General features: G+C 42.1%; 1 protein-coding gene across 1 annotated transcript in view; it reads left to right on the top strand.

Annotated features, from left to right (window-relative positions):
- VIPR1 (vasoactive intestinal peptide receptor 1) overlaps positions 1-24,104 on the top strand; it is a 105,037-nt gene that overhangs the window by 66,314 nt on the left and 14,619 nt on the right. The window contains exons 5-7 of the mRNA XM_061354783.1: positions 5,465-5,565; positions 7,420-7,552; positions 23,499-23,652. Of these exons, the coding sequence (XP_061210767.1) occupies positions 5,465-5,565; positions 7,420-7,552; positions 23,499-23,652 (388 nt within the window). The remainder of the gene's footprint in view (positions 1-5,464; positions 5,566-7,419; positions 7,553-23,498; positions 23,653-24,104) is intronic.

The raw sequence follows: 24,104 nt of genomic DNA, 5'->3' as shown, positions 1-24,104 counted from the left end.
AGACATCAAGATTTACCTGAGACTGATATCAGAATCACATGATCTTCCTATGCCAATTTTTTTTTTCATTCACACTCTTGATTTCTCAAGAAGGAAAGATACTCTTGAGGATCTCTGGAAGCACAGATCTGATCAAAGAGATAATCCTCCCATTGATTTCCAGAATGGTGGCAGAAAATCAACACGAGAGATCAGACTAGCGTCTTTGTGATACCTACACTTAATTTCAGGTGCTGAATTTTCCATGTTTGAAACAAGCCCTCCACATTTATATTTATCCTTAAGTAGATACGGTGATTCCAGTATTTCTAGGCCAATATAAGCCTAAAAAGTGCTAAAGCACACAACTTGCCACACAACTGCTCTGCTGATCTCAGCCAGCTAAAGATACAGAAAACTGTAGGGAGCACACATATTTCCATGCAATGTTACTGAGTTTTGCAAGGGAATCATAGCATCATAGAATGGTTTGGATTGGAAGGGATCTTAAAGATCACCTAGTTCCAATCCCTACCATAGGGAAGGCTGTTCCGAGATTTCCCATAGCTTCTTTTCTCCAGGCTGAATATGTCCTTCCTTTCTTTTGTTGTATGACATATGCTAGTGTTTCTGAATGTTTGACATAAGAATCTCAATATGAAATAAATATACGTGGTGGTAGGTCTTTGTGTATGGTCACACATTACCAAGGCACTCAAAGAGTTAATGGAGAATCTGAATAGAACTCAGCTAGCCTTAATAGTGAAAGAATACAGAAAATAGCAAAGGGAAACTTGCACAAAGAATTTCAGGGTTTTACTGAGGAGAGCCTTAGTGTGCTTTAGAGGTCAGCCACCACTTCACATCCTCAAGTGTCCCTTTTCTCAGATCAAGTTGTGTGGCACCACTTGCATGTTACCAAAGCCATTCTTACAGGTCTGCTCTGGAAGGTCCTCCTTCAAGAGCTCTGGGATTTGTTCCAGTTGCAAAGGGGATTTGGGAATTTTTGGGACATGTTCTGGCGACCCAATGGGTTGCAGCATTGCCAGAGTGCCGCATTACCAAGAGAACAATGTCCTTTTAATTCTTTCTTTATTATTTTCTTTTGATTTCCACTGTTTTGTCATGCTGTTTAAGTCTAAATTTGTGTGAAAGGTGGCGGAGGGGGGTGAACAAGCAGTACTAGACTGTGAGGAAGAATAGATTTTTGTTGTTGTTGAATTGGCTTTCAATTTAGGGAGGAAGAAATAAAGGGGATAGAAAAAACAAGAACAGCAGGCTGTGTGGGACATGAAGTACAGAACAGAGTGATAACCCTCCATGCTGAAAACACTTCATGCACTGTTAACACCTACTGGTTTCAAGTCAGAAACAACAAGAAAAATATAAAAAATAGATAAATCATACAATCATAGCATAGTTAGGGTTGGAAAGGACCTTAAGATCATCTAGTTCCACCCCTCCCTGCCATGGGCAGGGACACCTTACACTAAACCATGGCACTCAAGTCTTCATCCAACCGGGCCTTGAGCACTGCCAGGGATGGAGCATTCACAACTTTCCTGGGCAACCTATTCCAGTGCCTCACCACCCTAACAGGAAAGAATTTCTTCCTTATATTCAGTCTAAACTTACCCTGTTTAAGTTTTAAACCATTACCCCTTCTCCTGTCACCACAGTCCCTAATGAAGAGTCCCTCCCCAGCATCCCTATAGGCCCCCTTCAGATACTGGAAGGCTGCTATGAGGTCTTCACACAGCCTTCTCTTCTCCAGCCTGAACAGCCCCAACTTTCTCAGCCTATCTTCATATGGGAGGTGCTCCAGTCCCCTGATCATCCTTGTGGCCCTCCTCTGGACTTGTTCCAACAGTTCCATGTCCTTTTTATGTTGAGGACACCAGAACTGTGCACAGTACTCCAAGTGAGGTCTCACGAGAGCAGAGTAGAGGGGCAGGATCACCTCCTTCGACCTGCTGGTCACACTCCTTTTTGATGCAGCCCAGGATACAGTTGGCTTTCTGGGCTGCAAGCACACAGTGAAGCCGGCTCATGTTCATTTTCTCATCGACCAACACCCCCAAGTCCTTCTCTGCAGGGCTGCTCTGAATCTCTTCTTTGTCCATCCTGTAGCTGTGCCTGGGGTTGCTCTGACCCGGGTGTAGGACTTTGCACTTGTCATGGTTAAACTTCATGAGGTTGGCATCAGCCCACCTCACAAGCGTGTCAAGGTCCCTCTGGATGGCATTCCTTCCCTCCAGCGTATCAACCGAACCACACAGCTTGGTGTCATCAGCAAACTTGCTGAGGGCACACTCAATCCCACTGTCCATGAAATCAGTGAAGATGTTAAACAAGACCGGTCCCAACACCGATCCCTGAGGGACACCACTCGTTACTGGTCTCCAGCTGGACATTGAGCCATTGACCACAACTCTTTGCATGCGGCCATCCAGCCAGTTCTTTATCCACTGAGTGGTCCACCTATCAAATTGATGTCTCATGTGGGACAGTGTCAAATGCTTTGCTCAAGTCTAGGTAGATGACCTCAACTGCTCTACTCCTGTCCCTTACTTCCATAGCCCCATCACAGAAGGCCACCAAATTGGCCAGGCAGGATTTCCCCTTAGTGAAGCCATGCTGGCTGTCACCAAGCACCTTGTTGTTTTTCATGTGCCTTAACATGCCTTCCAGGCTGCGTGTAGGAATTTTTAGCTGTGAATTCTGGCAGTCCCTAAGAAGGAGATGATGCAGCCATTGAAGTAGTGCCCTTACAGTCTTTGCAGTGATTCCTTCTCCAGCCTGACCTTTTATACCCACGTATTAGCAAGTGTTTTGCTGTTCCACTGTCAGACACAATGCACAGCCTGTGCCTTGTGTGCCTGCATCCAGTCAAAGGGGGGGCACCCCAGATGTCCCCATGGGCTCTGTCTGAAAATGGTGAAGAACATAGACTCCTCCAGAGGTCAGTTCACCCCAAATTTCTCTCCAAAGGGACCTCTTTGCATTTACTTTATAGGGGGAGCCCAGATGACTTTAGGCTAGGTGATATGAACCAAAAACATGTTTGGGTACAGGGCTGCTAGAAGACTTGATATCAATATTTCTTTTCTTTTTCTCTTAAAAATGTAAATGTTTCACATTCTAATCTCAGCTGCTAAGCCACAGATGTAGAGATTACTGAACAAGGAACCAAGGCAACCAAGGAAGCCGATTCTCAGTTCATCTCAGTTTAACATGTAAGCTAACTAGTTGTATTAAGCAGGGGTTTTTAGAAGTCAGAGAGAAATTTGCCTAATTTAATTCTGTAAATCAGTTTAGGTCCACAGTTTGAACCCAGGCATCCTGGTATGCATTTCCTTCACTTCTCTAGATCCCTCTTTTTTCTAGGAAGAATATTTTAGTAACCTGAATTCAAATTCCAGTTCCATTCTTGATCTTGGGTCGAATTCTCTGCTTTAATACCTGTGGAATAGGAAGTGATTGTCATTAGCAAGTACAAACGCAGTCTGAGAAGTCAGTATTGGCTGTTTCCAGAACAGAGATGACCCCACATGCTACGTTAAAGCTGAAGGCAAAGCCATGTCTCTGTACACGGGAAGGGTAGGTCATTGTAAAATATAAATTAAGGAGTTGCCTGTTAAAAAATACCAAGATCTTTCTGTGCATAACTTGCTTCTGTGAATAACTCAAAAGAAGCAAAAGGCCTATCTATACCTGTGTTGACACTGGAGAGTTTCCATCTACCACCCCACTACCGGCATCTCCTGTGATACCTCTTAATTTCCTTTTCCCCATTCCACTGCTTTCCTAAATACAGTGTGGGACAACCTCTTCTTCAAACTCAGTCCCCTACCACAAGCTCTGTCCTTCTGCTGGCCAGGCCTTTTCTGGAACACTTCTGCTGTGGATCAAGAAGGAAACTAAATAATGGGAAAATGACAAAATCAGGATGAAGTTGATTGATTTTATTGGAAGAGTCTCAGCTGCCTTTGGGATCACAAACTCAAAGACGACTGGAAACAAGACTATATGTAGTTAGCTTTGAGTGGAATCTGCAAGACAGTGGGGTAGAAAGGTGGAACCTCCACTGTTCCTTTCTGTAGTACAAGTCTCTCTGTTTATCTGTGCAGATAAACAAGACTTAGGTGTGACCATACCGTTCTGGCTAACTCTATCACCATGGCAGCTTCCTGGCATCATATGAGCAAGATCAGGTAGATAAATTGACCAGAAGCTCTTGCTATGAATTGTGTTCAGTAACTGACCTAAAGCTGTTAGTGATGTGGATTCATGGAATGGGGTTGTAAAGACACTGTGCCTTTAACCATCTTGGATACCTGTGGTCTAAGAAACAGCAGAGGTATGACCAGCATAGCCTTTACACTCTCTGAAAGCTGTCTTAACACCCCTCCAAGCTGGCTGTGCAAATGCTAGAGGATTACTACTCAGCCCCACTGGTTCCGTAAAGTACCTACTACTTGTCAAGGCCTATGAAAATAGCATATAAAAATGTCAGCCCTCCCTGTTATTACAGAATGTTTCCCCAAGCAAGGTTGGTCTTAGATTTTCTGTTTAAACTCTCTTTGCAGTTCTTCTGTTTGGATTTTTCATAGAAAATAGTGACAAGGAGGGCAGAGGAGGGTATATCAAGGCCTGGAAAAATAAGATTTTCCACAAACTGAGCTAGAATCTCATAAAAACTTATCTCATAAAAACTCATAAAAAACAAATACTAAGTGATCTTTTGCCCTTTTTTTTTAAGCTGAAAACTGAAATGCATTGATTCAGAGTGTTGCTGGAGAACCTTAGGAGGGCTGGAGTTTTGTTGCCATACTTACACATTTTATTTTTACCAGGATTCCCTATTGGATTTAAGTCTTGTGGTACCCCATGCTCAGAGATGCCCTCTATGTGCTTTCAAAGAGAAAAACCATAAACTAATTTCCAACTTAATATATATTTCTGAATTAACGTACCTGTGATTTCATTGAGAAAATTTTAGTCTTTTACTTGATAAAACACAATGTCTACGTTCCAAAAGAGCAAACCAATTTCCAGACCAGTTCTGTCTTCAAACTTCCTTAACAAGATTGAAGTTCATCATACTCATCACCTCAGAGCTAATGTGTCACCGTGCTGTTTGAGTGAACATTGGTCATTCTTGTTCCACAAGGTTATAACCATGTAGCTGTCTCTGCAAGTGTCAAATCAGACTCCTTCCTGCATAAATTTTTCCCTGCATAAATTTTAACCTGGTTTTGGAGTGATCCAAGTTCTACTGCAGCCGGACTCATTCTTCATATTCACACTGCTAGTATTTGAGTCATGTACTTTATTGGATGTGGTTTTAAAGTGTGAAGGAGTTGTAGCAGGATGATTTCCTTGTCTCGCTAACAAAGCTAATAAAAGCTCAGTGACGGTGTATTTAGGAATACATGTTGGCAGCTCTTTGAAAGACATGTTTTGTTTCTTTCCTTCACATTAGCAAACGGCATTCTATGGCACTGTCAAGACTGGCTACACCATTGGACATACCTTATCTCTCATTGCTCTCACAGCTGCTATGATCATTTTATGTCTCTTCAGGTAAGACTATGAGCAAAAAAGGCATAGGTAAGGGGATGACTCACAGGGCATAGTGGCTCTTTAAGTTACAGGCTGTAAGACAGATAGATGCAAAGGACTTCTGTTAAATCTCGGGCAAGAGAGAAAAGTTCCTTAGTCTTTCGGTGCCACAGTTTTCTGGCTTGCTGCTTGTGGCCTTTGTGTGAGAGTGAAAACCCCAATCCAGTTATTATGGGGGGATTCATCTCACTAATGTTACGTGATAGATCTCTGTGTTAGAGGCCATTATCACATAATTGTTATAATCCACAGAGACCTAGTCAGTATGGTATATATGGATACTATGGAACGATGCATTTCTACTAAAGTTGGTATTAAAAATGGTGCAGGTGATTACACCCTAAAACTCCCTCCCAAAGTCTATTTCAGAAATGTTTCCTGCTACAGTTCTGTGGCAAGATATAGATATCCACAGCCATTCTAGGTATGCTAGAGCCTCTGAGGTGTTCACAAGGGAGGCACATTTAATGCAGCATCTTCAGGAGAACCAGGCCTGTATGGATTGGTGGGCAGATACTCTACACCATATCAAATAGCATTAGATGTCTAGACTGCAGCAAATGAATTAATCCTCAGTCTTTATTGTTTATAATAAATTCAGGCATCTAAATTTGGATGCCTCCAAAGAAGAAGATATATATAAGATAATCTCCTATTATAATGTTTTTTATGTGTAGGGAGAACAGCAAAAAGTAGACCTCCATGAGACAGAAGAAACTTCTATCTCCTTATGCCACTTTCCAGTGGCTTCCCTGAAATGCGTTATATGGTTGTCCAATTTATAACAGTCTGGTCAGACATTGCCCCCAGAGAAAGCTGTAGGAAATAACACATGTTCTAGGGTTATTCTCACACTTACATGAAGATTGGCTTTAACCATCAAGATATTTGTGTTTCTCAGCACACGCACTCTCGCCACTCCTCCTACAAGGGAAGCATGAATCAGACACATAGGCAAATTGTTTCATCTTAGCAAGATACAAGGTGCCAGCCAAGCTGGTGAAACTGTTGTTTCACACTTTCCATTTGTTGGAAACAGTGTAATTTGACTTGCCTTCCCCTACAAGCACAGAGAACTCAGCTCGTCACATTATCTTGCCATTGTCAGAGGTTAAGAGCATAAGCTCTGTCAATGCACAGTGACTCATTAAGAGGTGGTAATGTGATCATGTTCCTGAGTGAGGTTTGTTATGGTTCTGATGACTGTACAAATTACCTATTTCCAGAGTATTAGGCATTTCGCTTAAGCTGATACAAAGTCTTGCTTGGAAAAAAGGCCTACTTGATCATAATTAATCTTCAAAATATTAGTGGGCAAGGGACAGAAAAATAGTGGTGGTGTCCTCAATATCATTAATAATGAGTCCTTTTTAAATAGAAATATATTTTGTATTGCTACAGAAAGCCTGTAATATGTGTTAATTTTGGTAGCAGCTGCTAAGATTCTATTTCTATTCCTGAAGAACCATTTCACTTTGAAAAGAATTATTACAGTACAGACATTCTGTAGAAAACAGACCTGTATCGTGGACAGTTTGCTCAATTGAAAACATTTTCAGTGGAGAGCAGTGTGATGGATCTGTTTTCTGTCATTCTGTATTTTGACCTTTTTTTCTGAGAATTGGAAAAGCAGCAACACTGCTGCAGATGTATGGATTGCCACATGTTTTGTGTATTTAAAAAGGCTTAAATGGATTTACAGTAATTCACATCAGAATTGTAAGTTGATGGCTTGGCAGAAGAAACATAAAGAAATAAATAATACTTTTGAGAAACCTTGCTATTCAGAAATGTTATTTCATTTCTTCCCAACAGAAAGCTACACTGTACGCGAAATTATATTCATATGCACCTCTTCATGTCCTTTATAATGAGAGCCATCGCAGTCTTCATAAAAGATGTCATCCTGTTTGAAAGTGGAGAATCTGAACACTGCTTTGTGAGTTCAGTAAGTAGCCATGCGCATTGAAGTTTGCACCTTATTCTGTTGCACTCCTAAGCAATGCAGCAAAAATTACCTTGCAAATGTGTATGAGATAGCACTTTGGGAAGATCTCATGGGTGTTGTTTTTTTTCTTACTCAAAAGAAACAAAAGTGTTACTGTTGCAGTTTAATTTGTATGGAAAAAAACATAAAATAAATTAGCAGGGTCAAAAGTTTATAGGCATCTGGTCTTCTGAGGTCAAACCCACAGCTAGGGCTCTACAAGATTTTGGACCTCCTGTCAGTCCTGTGTTCATTTCCCAGTCCCATGCTAATTTCTTGGACATGCTGGTCAAAGGAGACTTTCAGTCCTGTGCTTTGGGATTCAGTAAAACCTTTCCCTTCAGTGAGGGTGGGAGTCAGATCCAGATACTTTAGGCATCTACGGGGTAAGTACTTCTGCATGAGCTATGTGTGTAAAGTGTAACCATAGTCAGCCAAGCTCTAATTAATATGTTCACTGGAGTCTGGAGAGTGCTTCACCTCACTTTGAAGAGGGCACCTGCATTTGGATGGCTCTCTGGGCTGCACTGATTTCAGTCACCATATCTCTGTAGGAGTTTAGGCAGGAAGCCTATATGTAGACATCACTGTCTATTTTTCATCCGGATCTGTACCCCACACCAGCTGTCTGCAACTGTGAGATTTCCCAACTTGGATGATAAATGAAGGGAATAAAGGAGTTGGGATATGTTTTCCACTTTCAAACTCAGTGTTATCAGCTGGAGCAAACATTAAGGAGAGAGAAGAGCTGTTTATCTAAAGGCAATATTGACGCAAGGGGACACTGGTCATGAATAAATTCAGGCAGGAAGTTGAAGTCATCAAAATAAAGAGTTGTGATCAGAAGTCATCACAGCACAGCAGTCCAGCAGATCCCTTCTGGGATCTTTTATGTCATGCAGCACCAGAAAAAGATTTGCTTTTCTCTTTCATCCAATTTCTTCCTTGCCTTCCGGCCTTTCTATACCCTTACCCTGAGTCCCATCCCTGCTCTTACATGACCTTTCTGCCTGAGCACCTCTCACTTGATATCAACTGCTGCCAGCGTTTTCCTGAGAATATCTGCAGCATGATACATTTCTGTTGCTGGTTCCTGCCCCTTCTGCCCTCTGTGGCTTACTGGTATCTGTGTTCTTTATCAATAGTTTGCTTTTTTTGTAGTTTTATTGTGGAGGTCCTTGAATAGTTAGAATGGAATATAAACGGGAATAATCAATTGCCTGCTGTCTGCTGCCACAGATAACTGCCAATGCTAATGGGCAGAGAAGCCAAGAACCCAATGAGCCATGGAGTTTGAACTAACCTCTCACCCCTGCAAGAGTTTCCACTGGGTTGTGACTGGGGCATGACTGCAAAAAAGCTGCGTGAGGAAAAAGCTGTGTGAGGGAAAAGCTGTGTGAGAAGCATTTGCTTCAACCATCCATCCAGAAACACTTCTGTGTATAAACACAGGACTTTGGCCTTCAGAACCCACAGCTCCTGGAAGCCAGTGTGCTTTCTGGCAGACCCATGGCTACCACCATTGTGTGAATTTCTCCCTATCAGAGGATTTTCATGTTAAATGCCAGCTCAGGGTGAATGGCTGGATGATACACAAGGGTTATAAAACTATGTGGAACAAATCTGTCTCTGACACAGTATGCTGAGCCTACCCCTTGCAAAATCTGTACTCGTGTTGACCCAACATTTTGGAGAACCTTCTAGGTCATAGGGGAAAAAATAGCTACGTGAAGTGCAGTCAAAATGCCTCTCCTAATATTCATCTGTTTACGGAAATAGTTATAAAATCCATTGTGTTTATATGGGGTTGGTTGGGTTAGGTTGACTTGGGTTAGGGTAAATAATTGGATGTTTTATGCTTTTGACTTGCAGGATAAAGTTTTAACTTGGGAGACCTGGGTACTAGTTCATATACCCAGGGCCTAATACACAATTTATTGAAGATTTTGTGTATAACAGGTAGGTATGGCCTTGAGCTCATTCAGTCTGAGGAGAGATTTGAACAATCAATTCAATTTACTGAATGCTTTCACTGCTGTGCTGCTTTAGGAAAGGTCACAACCAAAGCTATAATAATGTTCTGTTAGAAGAGAAAGTACTGCATTTAGTTCCTTTAAGGAAAAAAAAGGATAAAGGCACCCCTGTTCTGGCACAGATTCAGGGCTATAAATGGACAGAGGTCTCTCCCAGCCTTTCTGGTGAAGGGACAAAATTCCTGAATTTGGCATTACCTGTTGCAGTAATAAGACTTAAAATTATGTTTCATGCACCAGCCACACAAAAATATTTTAAGCTCTCCACCAACAAATGTGTCAGTACTCCAATCAAGTAGGAACTCCACTACATGTAGGTGTATATAAAGTAGAAAATAAATTATTCATAGGCTTTGCGTTTTCACTTCATTTTACCTAGTGTAGGAAAGCTCAGTTACAGTGTTAACTCTATGCCATTTTAAATTCAGATAGTTTTCATTACCATTGAGTTCAACATGCACACCCTAAAAATGAAATTTTTTGGGCATTTCTGTGAGCCAGAGAACCTGAGAATGTGGCAGTAAGCATTTCAGGGATAATGCAACCAAAAGACATGTGATGGGCAACACTGAACCATCATGTGAAACAGAATGCACACCATGCTCTGGGTGGTGTTTACAAAGTGATGTGTGGCAACTGTAGCCTCCTTGAATTCCTTGGTCCTTATCCCTTGATAAACCCACTCCTAGTGGAAAGAAAAGTCTTGCTGCATGAGTGAAAAAAATCAGTCTGTTTTTATGGGGCAGAAGCACTGAGTTGGCAAGCAAGGCTTTTTTCAAAACTAAATGTAGCTTAAATGATCATCAGTCCCAGGACCTGCATAATGTGGCCCAGGCTTTTTGTCCTGCACCAAAAAGCCTCAGCAGCAGTACCTTTACAAATGTCCCTGATACCTTCTCCTCTCCCCAGCTGTCCAAATCAACCAGGCTTGTTCTTAGTCAAAATGGGGATCCCTTGGCTCATGTAGAAGCATGTAGACTGTCCCTCTAAAAACCCACTGTTGGATTTTCCAGTGGAAAACAAAGAACTGCAGGGACCTTGAATTTGCTAGAGAGGTAGGAACAGCAGAGGAGTCTGATGGCTGTGATACACACAGCATATTGCCCGAGGTACCAATAGTCGTTAGTAGACCAAAACCACTTTCTCTGTTATGCATTCAGTCATAAAGTATGTCTGTAATTGTGTGTAACTGAGTCATCCTGTTGTCTTAAATTGCTTAAGAATGCGCATATACTAAAGTGTGTTAGTCAATCTGGGCTTCAAGCACTCAGATGTAGAAATGGGAAGGGGTCTGTGAAATCACCCACTCAAACCTCTTCTATAACTATTAATTTTGATTCATTCAGAATATGTTCTGTCTCAGCAATCAGTCATTTCTAACGGAAAACTTGCTACCCATGGCTTTGCTGCATCCAGCGATTAATATACTGCATGAGAAACTGCCATTTTACAGCTGGCAGTTGTTGGCATTCTTCTGTTTTGTTTTTTCATTGCCAGATGCAAGGGACCTCCTTACAATTTTCAGTTTTTCACATTAGTTTAATAGGCCTAGTGACCTTCTTCTGTCTTGGAATTCCCACACTCTGTCTTCCTCTTCCCTTCTCTCCCTGGAGAACATGGTGTGAAACATAGTACCCAAAATAACAAAACTGGTAGAAAGATTGAATTGAGCACTTCAATTGCTCAATTAAGGTGTAGTCCAGTGAAGTTCCTGCTGACTGGAACCCCTTTTGTTAAAAAGGCAAAAAAGAAAGACCTAGGGAACTACAGGCCAGTCAGTCTCAGCTTGGTGCCCAGGAAGACTGCGGAGCAGATTTTCCTGGAAACTGTGCTAAGAGACATAGACAATAAGGGGGTAGTTGGTGACAGGCAACACAGCTTCAATGAGGGCAAATCATGCCTGACAAGTTGGTAGCCTTCTATGATGGGGCCATGGAGTTGGTGGATAAGGGAAGAGCAACTGACACAGCCTACCTGGAATTGTGCAAGACATTTGACACTGTCCTGCACAAGATCCTTGTCTCTAAATTGGGAAGGCATGGATTTGATGGATGGAGCACTCAATCAGTAAGAATTGGCTGGATAGTTGCACCCTAAGAGTTGTGATAATAGTTCAATGACAAAGTGGAGATGAGCGACAAGTGATGTTCCTCAGAGTGAGTACTGAGACTTTTAAGAAGAGGAAGTAGGGATAGGACAAGTGGGAATGGGTTTACACTGAAAAAGGTGAGATTTAGATTGGATATTAGGAAGAACTTAGTCCCTGTGAGGGTGGTGAGGCACTGGCACAGTCTGCCCAGAGAAGCTGTGGCTGCCCCATCCCTGTCAGTGTTCAAGGCCGGGTTGGACAGGGCTTTGAGCAACCTGGTCCAGTGGAAGGTGTCCCTGCCCATGGCAGGGGTTTGGAACTGGATGAGTTTTAAGGTCCCTTCCAAACCCAAAAATCGTATGATTATATGATTGTCGTTTCATTTGATATTTTGAGGATTTATGGATAGGTTTTTATATAGTTTCATTACCATTATATATTGACTGCATAATGATGTGCCACTTACATTTCCAATCTAGCTGAAGACAAAGAAACTTTCAGTTTGATACAAAGAAAGATCAGGTTCTTTAGATTGAATTTAGGGAGAGTTTTTCTGAGCTCTTCAAATTTACCTTTGGTGAGGATTCAGACAAGGAAGACTAGATCATTTCTCTTTTTCCTTTCGCATTACAGTAAAAAATTCCAACAAAAAATTCTTTGCAAAGGAGTGGGGGACTCCTAGCAGTTGTGAACATATATTATCAGCGTGAAAAATAGATTTTTTTCCTCAGGCCAAATTGATAATATCTACAGGCCCCTAAGTCAACTTTATACATGGAAGTTGAAGACAAACACATTTTCTTTTCCGGCACAGCCCCATCTGAAGCTACTCAAATCCACATTCTCTGGCTCTTGTGGGAGTGCACCAGTATGCAGGCTGTTGGAGATATGGAAGAGCAGAAGCCTTTTTATGCACTTGTCTAAAAGTAAAATGAATATTAGAGACTCATCCTTTTCACTGAGTTACATCCTCTGGGAAAGACATCTACTCCCACCTACAGAGAGGAGGGGTAAGCCCTTCTTAGCACAGACCAGCTGAACTTTGGCTGACTAGCTTGTGGGAACAGCCTGGCAGAACTCTGAAGATAATGTGAATCTTTCCCTTGACTTTAATTGGAGTTGGGTCAGTCCCCAAAATGTGCAAATACATCAGCTGGCACTTTTTCAGTTACTCAGCCCATTCCTGCAGAATTGTACCCCAACCACTGAGTTCAGTGGGACCAGCCAGGCGCAAAGGTGCTGCCTGAGATAAGGAAGTGCTTTACAGTCTGTCTGTCTTGCAACAGAAATGAGGCCTAAAGTAAAATGTAGTTCACTTTGTTTTCTCAGCTATGTAGAGTGAAGGAGACCCTCAGTCTTCCAACCTAATAGGTAGCAGCCACAATTGATTTTCATCCCAAAGAGGAGCACAAGGAGCAAAAGCAAAGATCACTGCTAATGTGAAGTGTACGTTTCTCACTGTGCTCTTCCACTTGTGTCTGACATGAACCACCACACCCTGTCCACAAATTCCTGTGACATCCAGCCAAATGGTTCTTGTTGGCTTCAGGAGATTGGTGTTGCAGTGAAATTGCTGTCACAACACAAACTTAACACACCCATCTCCCTGGTCTACATTTTTACCAACAGTTTAGATTAAGAGGTTGGCATCTGCCAGAAAACTTCTATGGAATATTGTCCCCATATCTGCTGATATCTCCATGCCTGCTAATATCTCCATATCTGCCGATCACCACTAAAAACTTGTAAGTTTTACAAAACAAATGACAGAGGGGAAAGAAAAATGAAGACTTAGAGAAAGTTCCTGTAAATGATACAAAGAAGTAAAAAACAATGGAAGAAAGAAGAGGGGAGGAATGGAGGCATTGTATGTTTTCTGGTTCTCTTTCAAATATCACACCAGCACTTTAAGGTACTGAGACATTTTTAGACAAGACCAAAAAATGGGTGGGAAGAGGAGGCAAAGGTGCTGAAGCTACATGCCTCAACCATGCTTTCAAAAATCAATGCCAGTGTTCAATTAAGGATTTAGCAGCAAGTTCAGTGAATGAAGGGTGTGTGAAGTAGTGAGAAGCTATAAATAAGAGGTTTGGGATGCTACCTGCCCAAGGCCAGTAGCAGCCAACAGCATGGGAAATGGACTAACCATCCACCTAAGAGTGTTTTAATGTTCTTGCTTGGATTTTGAAATTGTCCAGCAATACCCAATCCAGGAGCATGTTATCTTTTCTAGACTGAACATAATTCATCTACCTGCCTAAGTCCCCATAGACACTTACAAAGCAGACCTAAGTGAGAGGGCCTGAATGCAGGTAATTGCTGTGGAGCTGATGGCAAACAGTTACTTATGTATTGGTGAGACAGCAGTTTATGGCTGCCACACCTGAAGCCTTGGGTTTTGCACCATATTCTGCACAGAGACTCAACCGTAGTTGGGGCTGGCAGCTGCAAGTAAAGAGTAAAAGGGATTGGGAAGAAGGTTTGTGGTGCTAGGAGGTGAAGCTCTGATGAAAGAATGTGGGATAAGAAGGAAATGACGTCTTCAGGTCTGAGCTGGGGAAGCAAGGGACATGCAGTGATGGAGAGTGAAGGAAACCTTGAGTGTCAGAGAAGCTAAAGGTGAAACATCAGCATTTTGAGAAAGGATGGATGGCAGTGAGGGATGAAGCTAGGCACTGCATGTGTGGTGCTGGAGGGATGCCAGGCTAGGAAGTGAAGAAGTTTTGTGACACGGGTTTGGAATTCTGCTTTAGAGAGATGGGGTTTTCAGTAGAAAGGTGGGAGAAGCAGGGGAAAAGGGCAGTGTTTCAGCCATCTGTTGTCCAACATGGATATCCCTACACAGATATTCACCAACTAGTCCCACAACAGAACCAAGAGAAAGCAGGAGGGTGAGCTTGGTGGTAGCTCTGGCTGGGCTGCCTCCCTGACAGCTGGCCACAGGTCAGGCCCACAGAGCATGGATAAAGTTATCCATTCCTCCAGTATCTGGAGGTTATGCACCTTCTGCTCCTTGAACTGCTCATGTCAGGCAACCCTTGAGAAGGCCTAGACCACAGACACCAAGCTCTAACATGGTTTTGCACATTTTTTCTTGGATGAGTAATCTCCTTGCCTTTTCCTTTGCTGCTGGAAATAAGCCAGGAGTGAAGGCAGAAAGACTGTGGAAGAACTCTGGACCAGGAACTTTCATTAAGTGACCGTCATCCTCGACACAGCGGTGCTACAGTCACAGGCTGGCACCTTAAAGCAATTGTGTGTACTGCCAATAATGAAAGAAAATGTGATAAGTGTGAGGAAAGGCATTATCAAAACTCCACTGACCTTCTCTCTGTAGTTGCTGCCTTGCGGTTGACTTGCCTTATCACTGAAGATGTGTTTAGAAGTGCTATTATTCTGTGATTGAAGAGCACAAAATAGGGACAGTTACCCCATTTACCAAGATAATTTTATTTTTATGTCTAAACTGAACTCTGAGTCATCTGATGCAGAGGCTAGAGCAGCTAAAGCTAATCACCATCTTAGAAATACTCACGCTGCCCCCAGAAATTCCTAGGAGACAAAACAGGAAGGCCAAGTACCTCAAAGACTGACAGTTACATAACCCCTGTGAAGATCAGTGGAAGAGAAATGCTTAAATAGCCTTGAGGGTACAGTCATGGGACTTAAACTTGCTTCTTATGTGAGGCAAAGCAGACATAAGAGCTTCCTATTGAATTCAACAGATAGCGTTGTATTTGAGGAAGCCTGTATGGGAAGTGGGCAAGGCATAAAGTGCAGTCGTGCAGACCATATTTTTGTTGGTGTAAACTGATACAGGCCCATTTATTTTAATGCAGTTCTCAAGGTTTCTGTAAGTACAGGATCTGACCCTGCTATGCTCTGCTGTGTTGCGAGCACATAAAACAGAGATTATCTCATGTAACTCCCATATTAGTAGAGACACACTTTTAAATTCCTTATTATTTTCAATGATCTGTCAGCTGGCGTTAAAGAGGTGAAAGCACAAAGAAAGACTGAGGTTATTTCATGGGACTTTGAAGTCCATATGGGTGGATGGATTCTCTATTGTTAGAGAAGTGATACTCTAACCAGAAAAAGAATATTTTACCCATGTTCAGTAGTGGCCCAGCCCTAGTACAAGTGGAATTGGTGGTACTGGAGAGAGAGATGGAAATTGAGCCCAATAGGTTCTTCCTAATGTCTCCATCCTTCAACAGTCTTGATGGGAACAGGCAAGACTTAGATTGCTGAAATAGTCTGCATATGCATGTGTATGGCTGTACAGCACAGCTCATAAGTCTAGAAATAGCATTTCTGCTTTATGAAAGCGGCAACAAATCAAAAAGCTCAGACTCAAATCCAGGTTATAATGGCTTAATAAATTGCCCAGTGACAGCTGACATGGAGTAGGTATTCCAGTGTGTGCTTTCAGGAAATGATGGGCACATGAAAGTGCAATGTATTGTGACCTAGAGGAAAGCAGGTTAGGATAAATTGAATTAATTTGCTATTGCCAGGGCTTAAGAGCACTCTTGCATAATGTTTCTTGGGTACCACGAATGCAGAGCAGCATGTTAACAGAGAAAATGTGTGTTTGAGGCCTCTTATCCCTGCACTTGAGATAGATGGCGACCGTGAAATCAGTTATGTTAATCCATCTGCTGTACTTTTTGTAGGGTTGACTTACAGTTGAAGCCCCTGAAGGCAGCAGGAGCTGAAGGGTCCATCATCAAGATATAAGATTATTATTCCCACGAAGGTCTTTGTTATAATTCCTAATAGATGAGAAATTGCTTTAATTGAGGCTTTTGGCTTGGTAATTTAGGCCCTCACAAACTGAAGGCTATATGCCTCGATCATAAGTCATTTTGATATTATCAAAACAGCATTTTAAGAATTTCTTTAATCACATTTCGTTATTCACAGGTAGTGTTAAGTCCTCAACTCCCAAAGTCCCCATGAATCTTCCAGGAAAATTTACACCTATTAATATAGCAATTAATAATTTGAAATTACTGGCCTGTCAGATTCCATGATAGAGAAGGAAGGAAGAAGTCAAAGGCATCCAATTGGTTTTGAAAGAGATTTCTTGTTTGAATACACCTCAGTTCCCTTTCATGGTAGAACATAAACCTTACGGGGCTTTTTTATTGCCAACCTGTTGACTCTAGGCTACAACTGCAATTAAAATGAGGGGAAAAAATAGAACTGATGGCTTTTTGCCAGGCAGTCTTGTTTGTTTGTTACTAATTTGTTTTTTCTGCTGTTACACAAAAGGTTTAGTGTGCTAAGGATAAGTTAACATTCTTTTTCTGGGTTTTTCTTTTTTTTTTTTCTTTTTTTTTTTTATTCTGGAGAAGAGAAGGCTGAGGGGGAACCTTATCACTACAACTACCTGAAAGGAGGTTATAGCAAGGTGGGGGTCAGTCTCTTATCCCATACAACCAGTAACAGGATAACAGAAAATCACCTCAACTTGCACCAGGGAATGTTTAGATCGTATAGTATGAACATGTCCTCACTGAAAATGTTGTCAAGCACTGAAACAGGCTTCCCAGGGAAGTGGTGGAATCACCCTTCCTGGAGATAATTAAAAGATGTGTAGATGTGGTGCTAAGGGACATGATGTGGTGGCAGACTTCACAGTTCTAGGTTTATAATTGGACTCAATGATCTTAAAGGTCTTTTTGAACCTAAATGATTCTATGATTCTGTAAAATAAAAGTTAATACATTTATTAATGGAGAAATACCCCATGAAAAAAAAAAAAAAGTATTTGAAAACTAAGTCTGTCCTGACATCTCTAACATGCACAAAAATTAATGGACAATGCATGGCTATGAGCAGTGCTGTACAATATTTAGGTTATGATATGATTGGGAATTTGTCAGTTGTATGAATTCCAGTGCCATGACAGTTAGACAGGGAATTAATTATACTGTGTAATCTTGCAAGCAGAGCAATTAGTTTGTTATTACGTCATCAATACAGATAGCATTATGCTTTGCCTAAGGTGGACATCTCAACAGAATAAGACCTGGGATGCTATTCAACCTAATTTAGGCATGAGGGAATCAGCTCAAGGTTGAGACTCCTGAATTTAGTTATGATTATGAGTGTCTAAAATGGCCCTATATTTATGGCAATACAGAGTTAGGCCAGTGCCTGGGCTTGAAGACCTAAATTTCAGCATCTCAGTGCTTGATCAGTGGTGCCCTATCTTCCAGGTGCATCCTGGTAGCAGGATCAGATTGGGATCTATAAAAAGCTTTTAAATAAGATGAAGGAAGCCTCCTTGACCATGCAGGGGAGAAGAGCAGCTGTTGCTGTGGGCAAATTCAACATCAGTCACTCAGCAGCTAGCCCTTCAGATAGGTCATGTCTTCTGGGCAGCATAAAAGAAAAGTGCTGGATAAATCTGTCACTGGGAAAACAATTGTCATCTGTCTTCTGTCAAAGAGGCCTGCAGAAATCTCTGTGTAAATCTCTTCCTCCTTCATGGAGGTGGTAGCCCCAGTTAAAGGACCTAAGTACCTTAAAGGGGATTTTGAAGCTTCCTGAAGTTTCATGACTTGACTGAGGTAAATCTGAGCCCATGCTTTTGCCAAAGGCACTGTCCCAACTTCATAAATAATGCCAGGAGCTGCAGCTTTGCCTAGGATTGCATATGATGTCTTAAATATATCTTTATGGTGACTTAATATGGCTTGGTGTCCTGCCACTAACCTTCCATGCCACAGGAAGCCGCAGAGTTTAAGGGTACGAGGAGAGATCATGGGCTCTGCACAGCACTGGCATGCATGTACAGGATAGGTCATATTTGGAAAGGGACAGGTCAAGTCTCATGATGGGGATTCCTGTGACTGGGTCAAAGAAACTCAATCAGACCATTTATATCACAGTGTATTCACAAGCCAGCTATGGCAGGTGGGAGAATACCCAATCACTCAAGTGCCCTTTTATACTTCTTATATAAATCGTTCTTTGACCCAAGTCCTAAACCTGTAACACACCATATGCCCAATAAGGAAGACAAGGGAGGCTTGTGTTAGTGCAGTGGTGCTCTGTGATGACTGCAGTGTGTCTGTGCAGTTGATTGACCTTTTATGGTAGAGTTTTATTGCGTTCACAGGAGGCTGATGCATGCACATGTGTTGACTCTGTGTGTCACAACCTTAGACCAACCTCAAAACCTCAGACTGACTCCTGTCCAGCTATGCTGCTTATATTGAGCTAGAAAAATTCAGCAGCTGGTCAAGACTGACAATCGATAGCAGTTATTAATGAGCAGGGATACCTCAAACAGAGTTATTATCGCTAAGAAGTATGACATATATGTATTTAATGTATTATCAGATTCAGCTCTGAGTTAATTACTTCCTCCAGCATCTGAACTGCATTTTCTAGGTTGATCAGGTATTCACCACAACAATTTTAGGAGAAAGAAGTTTTTCTCATGGCTAGCATACAAAGTGCTACTAAGCACAGGGAAGAAGGCTTGTAAGGTTATTGCTTGGTCTTGTTATTCCCAACCTTATGTCCCTTTTTCTTGCCTCTTTCTCAGAAAGTCTGGTAGAATCTTGAGTGCAGTGTTCCTATGATCTTTCACCTCCTACCTGGGCTGTATTTTTCACAGTAGCTATAGCACATGTATGTTGTGCTGCATGCTGGCTATGAGTATCTTGGTTGCTTTCCCCATCATTCCATGAAGCTCTCAACTTGACCCACTATTGACACCCAAACATTTTTGGCCCGGTTTTCAACCAAGTACATTTCAACATCCCAACAGCTTTCTAACCAACCACGTGCTTTGTCCCCACTCATCCATCTTCTTCTTGAAAGCACAGTGGACATTCCTAAGTATCAACAGCTCATTAAATATTTGCCCTAAAATGACCACAAGAAGTCGCTTTCTCTTTCAATGCAAGTGTGGTATCTTCTGCCTTCTCTATTGCCTTGTTAGGCAATAAATAGTTGTATACTCAGGGCAGCTCTGTCTGAGGGCCTGAGTAATGCACCTCCATTTGAAATTAAGTCATTATAGTCTTGGGTCCTATCCAGAAGGTAGGCATTCACACCCATGTTCAGGGAATGTTAAACACACCCTGACCAGCAGGACAGTGTTTTTCAGGTACAGGTGTGAAAATTATAGAAATTATTTCAAAGATTTGTCTATATTTGAGGAAACAGCCTTTTAGGACAACAGTACAATGCAATATGTACATTTTTTCCCTGTCTTGCTACTTCAGCAAGGATTCTTCCTACAGGGCAGACTTCTGCCATCTAAGCATGGAATTCTCATAGCCCTTAAAATGCCTGTGAATATCCCAAAGGTCTGCACAGGAAATCCCTGTCCTTCCGTAGCAACAGCTTATGTGGACATCAGCAGGGCAAGATCCCAGAGGAAACACAGGGAAATAAGCTGTTGTAAATAAGATAGTGAAAGGGCAAGAATAGAAAAAGCAGTGCTGTAATGCTGCTTTTCCTGCTGAAAATACCTTTTCTAAACATAGCCTATATTAGTTTTTCAACACTGACACATCAATGGGTCTGCTTGCTATGAAAAAAAATCTTCTATGAGATGTAATAGCTCATCTCAGTGTAATGTCTGTCATCTAAAGGGCAAAGCATCTTACTTAAATGTGGATTTTATTTCCCAGCATTATAACAGCCATTCTGAAGCTGAATCCAATTGATCAGTAAGGTAGAGATCCATTACCAAGTGTTGCATGTAATAAGGTCTCTCAAAAGCCAGGAAGAACTGTTTTCCAAATGTGTCACTGAGTTGTCTGTTAAACAACATAGAATGGAAGAACACTGCAGTCAACTAAACTGCAGCTAAACTGCACTTCTTGTAGAAATATCTGGTCTAGTTTAAACTTACATATCTTTGGCAATAGTAGCAAGAAGCCCAGACAGCAAGAAAATACCATGATTTAATTTGGAAGATGGGACAGTGCATCCAAATCTGTTCCAGTGCAGGAGATCCTCATGCTGCAGGGGATCCCTGGCTGGAATAGGCTAGTGTTGCATGCTTAAAATGATGTATAAAAATATCTTCTTTCCAGGTAAAACAAAAAAATGCCTGGAGTGGTAGCAATTGATCAAATAGCAAAAAAATCCTCAGCATGGAGCAAAGAATTGATCTGCATCAATTGTAGATGATGTCGAATCAATGCTACAGATCCCTCAGAGGAGTTGCCAAAACTCAGCTGCTGCCAATGTGCATGATCTACCTCAGGTCTGTCACAAGCTACCACCAGGTTAGGGAAGGAGGCAGAGCCAGGTACTAACACAGAAGCAACAGTTGCTAATACTGGGTACTGGGAGAAGAGGTAATGGATTTGGACCCCCAAGATTCTGTGGCTTCTACTGCCACAGACTGAGTTCATCATGACTTCCTCTCTGACAGCAATAGCTCTACAAACTCAGCATCCCTGTCTGAGAGTCTCTATTAGGCAGAAATTGAGTGCACTTCTTGTGAGTAGCCTTTCCTGGTCCCATGAGGACTTGCAGCTCCTTGTGATGTGCTCCAGCCTCATGCCTCTGCCATAGCTTTAAGACAACCATCCAGAAAGGGTTGCCCAATGTTTAATCCTCAAAGCAAATCCATGTTTGAAGACTGTGTGGTCGAGATGCATCAAAACTGCTTCCTTAAACCTCAGGTCTCATCTGTGAGCTGCTGAATTTGGGCCAAATACTGATAAAGTGAAACCATGAAAGAATTCAGTAACCCCAGCAGGGCTGACACCCACATATTCCCACTGGCTGTAGACACACCAAGCAGGCAGTCAGGTTTTGGGCAAAAGAAATGGAGTGTGACAATGCCCCATATCCATACACACAGAGTGACAGGGAGAAATGAAGAGAATAGGGATGCTGTAGGGAAGATGCTGCTACATCTCCAGCCCTTGTCAGCTTCCCTCTCTGGGAGTTAACTTCCTTCTCTGCCTCCACCTTCCCCCATCACCACCCTGCAGCATCTCTCCGCTTATGCTGTCTGCCTCACATACAAATTGCTGTGGAGGAGCCCATGAGGGTACCCAGTGTGATATACTGATGGGTGGTAAGGGAGGGTTGAATGAATTTTGAGTGATCGGTGGGGACAAGTCCCTCTACAAAACACATGGCATTGAGAAAACACTTTCCAAGCTTCTCTTTAATCAGTGTGTTTCATGGCAACTGTTTGCAGTGGGGGGGAGGGGGGGGGCAAATATGAGCTTGTTGCTGTTGCAAATCAATTATTACTCTAAATTCAACATGTTACATATGCAGAATACCAGGGAAGAGCCACTAACCAGAAAGTGCTAGCAGGCAGGTGTTTGTAGCCCTGCCCTAGTAAATACGGGGTATTACCCAAGCAGGCTCACAGAATGCAATGACACTATCACTGAATCAACATCGCAAGGATGCTTAGACAGTGTGGATGTGTGTAACAATGCAGCCAAGGATCACCTGTAAGACTACAGCTGAACCTGGATACATCACATGCGGGGACAATGGCCAGGGCTGACATACTTTGTTGAGCAGCTGATTTCTACCTTTGGGGTTTTTGCAGTGAGTTTGGCCTCTCAAGTGTCAGAAAGAAATTTCCTTTTTTTTTTTGTTTTCTTTTATAAGATGGCTGTTCCCATTACCTGTGCTGCAGTGAAATATTCACACAGCAAGCTACTGTGTTTAATTATTCATTTCCTGAAGAAAAACAATCCTCCTTCCCTTTCAAATATCACCCTTTCCAATGCAATCAAATCTGTCCGTGCTCATTAGTATTTCCCCTGCTTCTTCTTCTTATCCTTTTCTTTATTTTTAAAATATGTATTCCAGTCCTTCTTTTCCCAAGTGAGTATCCACGATTCTTTGTAGACTCGGCTTTCTTCAAACTCATGTCTCAGACTCCTTCATTTTTTTTGTTGTATCTACCGTGGATTGATTACAATTGGACTTCATTTTCAAGGGCTAATTAACATAGATTTTTGTTGTTGCTGCTGCTCTTTTATGCTGGGAAATCAGTTTGTTCAAGTCAGAGGCTTCATTTCTTTTGGTTTAAGGAGCCAGGTAATGCCAGCAAGCAGCACCACTGAGAATGATGGAGGGAACTATAATGTCCAAGTCACTCAGAGCATCATATCTCAAGACGCTGACTTTAGTGCCAAAAATACCATAAGAAATTCCCACACATTCTTGTTTATTCTTCAGTACAGATCACTCAGTCATGCTGACCTAAGTGTTTGTTGGCTACACCATAAATCAGTCAATGGGTTGTTCTCAGTTCAAAGTAGTGCCTTTTTTGGAAGGTTCTTCTGTACTAGTGCAATGGTTTGCTTCACAGCTCAGCCCTATGGACCCCTGTCTGGCAGAGCAGAGAGGCTAGTGGCTACACTTCAGGGCAGGACCTTCTGGCATCCACTCTGCCACTAAGTCAACTTCCAACAGATATACATCCAAAACCTACAGAGAGCAGCAACCATGCTGGTAGGGATCAGGGTCCAGCATATCAGTCTGTGACTCTTAACAGGGTTTCCAAGCTTGAGGGTATCTGAAGCCTCACAAAGTCAAGCAGCATCCAGACATGAGCTGGGTCTATCAAGGATGCAGGGCTTAATGTGTATCAAGCATGTCCACCCCAAGCAAGCTTTAGGACTCTTGGCTTTATTTTTTTTTCCTTAAGGGCTTCAGGTGCTGCACAAAGCAATCCCAAAGATATGCACACAGCAAGGTTTACTGGTAATTCTTTGTGTTTACTATGGAAACAATTCACCACTGTTCGTTTCTTCTCTTCCAGGTAGGCTGCAAAGCCATGATGGTTTTCTTCCAGTACTGCGTCATGGCCAACTTCTTCTGGCTTCTGGTGGAGGGGCTGTATCTTCACACCCTGTTGGTCATCTCCTTCTTTTCAGAGAGGAAGTACTTTTGGTGGTACATCTTGATTGGCTGGGGTACGCATCTCCTCAAAACTGTGTGAAGGGATGATCCTGACAGGCATTTTTAACAGCAGTTTGATACACAGACTTTTAACCTTGCTGCCAAGGATTGTTAGTGCAACCAGGAGCAAGATCAAGTGATGGCCAGGAGAGTTTAGCCTAATTCCATTAACCTAGATCTTCAAAGGCATTTAAGAACTTAATTTGTGCTAGGAAAATTAGTAGCTGAGCACCTCAGTGTCTTTAAGAACTGAAAGTCCTCCTCATCTTTATAGTCATTTAACCCTTTAATCCTGACTAGGATCCCAAACTTGGTATCATGCATTGATATTAAATTGTAAAGATGGATCCCAGCAAAGCAGGACTCCTGGAATGAACCAGACACTGAAGTCCATAACTCTCACTTTTACTGAATTCAGGCCAGCTAGCTACCCTGAGATCCCATCACCTGTGTGCTAATGCTGGTA

This window comes from Neopsephotus bourkii, unplaced genomic scaffold (assembly GCF_033783945.1).
Source record: "Neopsephotus bourkii isolate Nb327-2 ecotype Australia unplaced genomic scaffold, CSIRO-AGI_Nbou_v1 NB_745, whole genome shotgun sequence".
NCBI classification, from domain to species: domain Eukaryota; kingdom Metazoa; phylum Chordata; class Aves; order Psittaciformes; family Psittacidae; genus Neopsephotus; species Neopsephotus bourkii.
The sequence above is the reverse complement of the archived record's forward strand: the minus strand, read 5'-3'. Positions and strand labels throughout refer to the sequence as shown.